The 1934-nt window shown below is 60.6% G+C and overlaps 1 protein-coding gene across 1 annotated transcript in view; it reads right to left on the reverse strand.

The window, feature by feature from the left end:
• Nucleotides 1-627, reverse strand: part of LOC113980916 (stathmin-4) — a 3860-nt gene extending 3233 nt beyond the window's left edge. Inside the window, exon 1 of the mRNA XM_027708134.1 lies at nucleotides 535-627. Within this exon, the coding sequence (XP_027563935.1) occupies nucleotides 535-616 (82 nt within the window). The 5' untranslated portion in view covers nucleotides 617-627. The remainder of the gene's footprint in view (nucleotides 1-534) is intronic.
• Nucleotides 628-1934: the final 1307 nt, after the last annotated feature.

Genomic DNA, 1934 nt, shown 5'->3' on the forward strand with positions numbered 1-1934 from the left:
TTTGTTCTCCATTCCCAAGGGTTTGTTCCCAGGGATTATTTCTCCATCCCAGGGATTTGTTCTCCATCCCAAGGGTTTGTTCTCCATCCCCAAGACTTCCTTCCCAAGATTTTTTGTCCTCCATTCCCAAGCCTTTGTCCTCAAGGGTTTGTTCTCCATTTCCAAGGAGATGCCCAACCCTCAGTTTTCCCAAATATCCCCTGGATGGGTGTCCTGGAGTTCCCACCCCAATGGATCACCACATTCCCTGATATCCATGACTTTCACCCCAGGCAGGGAATCCCCTGCATCCCAACCCACCAGTGGGGCTGAGCTGGGAATATCTGGGAATGCCGAGGGCTCGGAATCTCCCCGTGGGTCTCCCGCTCTTCCCAAGGCCCCCCCAGATCCCAACTGAGTCCCAGAAAACCACGGAGCCACCGGGTTGGGTTTGAGGGTGATCCCGATTATTCCACAGTTCCTGGAGCCCTTCCCGAATTCCCGGCTCCCTTTGGGAAGGGGTTTGGGAAGAGGTTTGGGAAGGGGGAATCCCACCTTCGTAGGTGTATCCCGGCTTGTTGAGCGGATCCGACAGGAAACAGGAGCAGAACAGGGAGACCAGCGGGAGCTCCTTCATCTTCTCCTTGTAGGCTGGGAACACACGGGATCAGGATCAGGGGGGCGGGATCGGGATCAGGGGGGGCGGGATCGGGATCAGAGGGGTGGGATCGGGATCAGAGGGGCGGGATCGGGATCAGAGGGGTGACATCGGGATCAGAGGGGAGGGATCGGGATCGGAGGGGCGGGATTGGGATCAGAGGGGATGGATTGGGATCAGAGGGGATGGATTGGGATCAGAGGGGATGGATTGGGATCAGAGGGGTGGGATTGGGATCAGAGGGGTGGGATTGGGATCAGAGGGGCGGGATCGGGATCAGAGGGGCGGGATCGGGATCAGAGGGGCGGGATCGGGATCAGGGGGATGTGGGGGACATTCCATGTGCCAGGGGAAGGGTGGGATCGGGATCAGGGGTGGGAGCAGTTCCATGTGCCAGGGCAGGGGTGGGATCGGGATCAGGGGGATGTGGGGGACATTCCATGTGCCAGGGAAGGGGTGGGATTGGGATCAGGGGGATTTGGGGGGTTCCATGTGCCAGGGAAGGGGTGGGATCGGGATCAGGGATGTGGGGGACATTCCATGTGCCAGGGAAGGGGCAGCATCGGGATTAGAGGGGTGAGATTGGGATCAGAGGGGTGAGATTGGGATCAGAGGGGTGGGATCGGGATCAGAGGGGCGGGATCGGGATCAGAGGGGTGACATCGGGATCAGAGGGGAGGGATCGGGATCGGAGGGGCGGGATTGGGATCAGAGGGGATGGATTGGGATCAGAGGGGATGGATTGGGATCAGAGGGGATGGATTGGGATCAGAGGGGTGGGATTGGGATCAGAGGGGTGGGATTGGGATCAGGGGGGGGGGAGCGGGATCAGGGGATGTGGGACATTCCATGTGCCAGGGAAGGGGTGGGATCGGGATCAGGGATGTGGGGGGCATTCCATGTGCCAGGGAAGGGATGGGATCGGGATCAGGAGGATGTGGGACATTCCATGTGCCAGGGAAGGGGTGGGATTCGGATCAGGGGTGGGAGCAGTTCCATGTTCCAGGGAAAGGGTGGGATCGGGATCAGGGATGTGGGACATTCCAAGTGCCAGGGCAGGGGTGGGATCGGGATCAGAGGGATGTGGGACATTCCATGTGCCAGGGCAGGGGTGGGATCGGGATCAGGGGGATTTGGGGGGTTCTATGTGCCAGGGAAGGGGAGGGATCGGGATCAGAGGGGCGGGATCGGGATCAGAGGGGTGGGATCGGGATCAGGGGGGCGGGATCGGGATCAGGGGGGCGGGATCGGGATCAGAGCGGTGGGATCGGGATCAGAGCGGTGGGATCGGGATCAG

This window comes from Neopelma chrysocephalum, unplaced genomic scaffold (assembly GCF_003984885.1).
Source record: "Neopelma chrysocephalum unplaced genomic scaffold, ASM398488v2 Primary Assembly neopelma1_95620, whole genome shotgun sequence".
NCBI classification, from domain to species: Eukaryota; Metazoa; Chordata; class Aves; order Passeriformes; family Pipridae; genus Neopelma; species Neopelma chrysocephalum.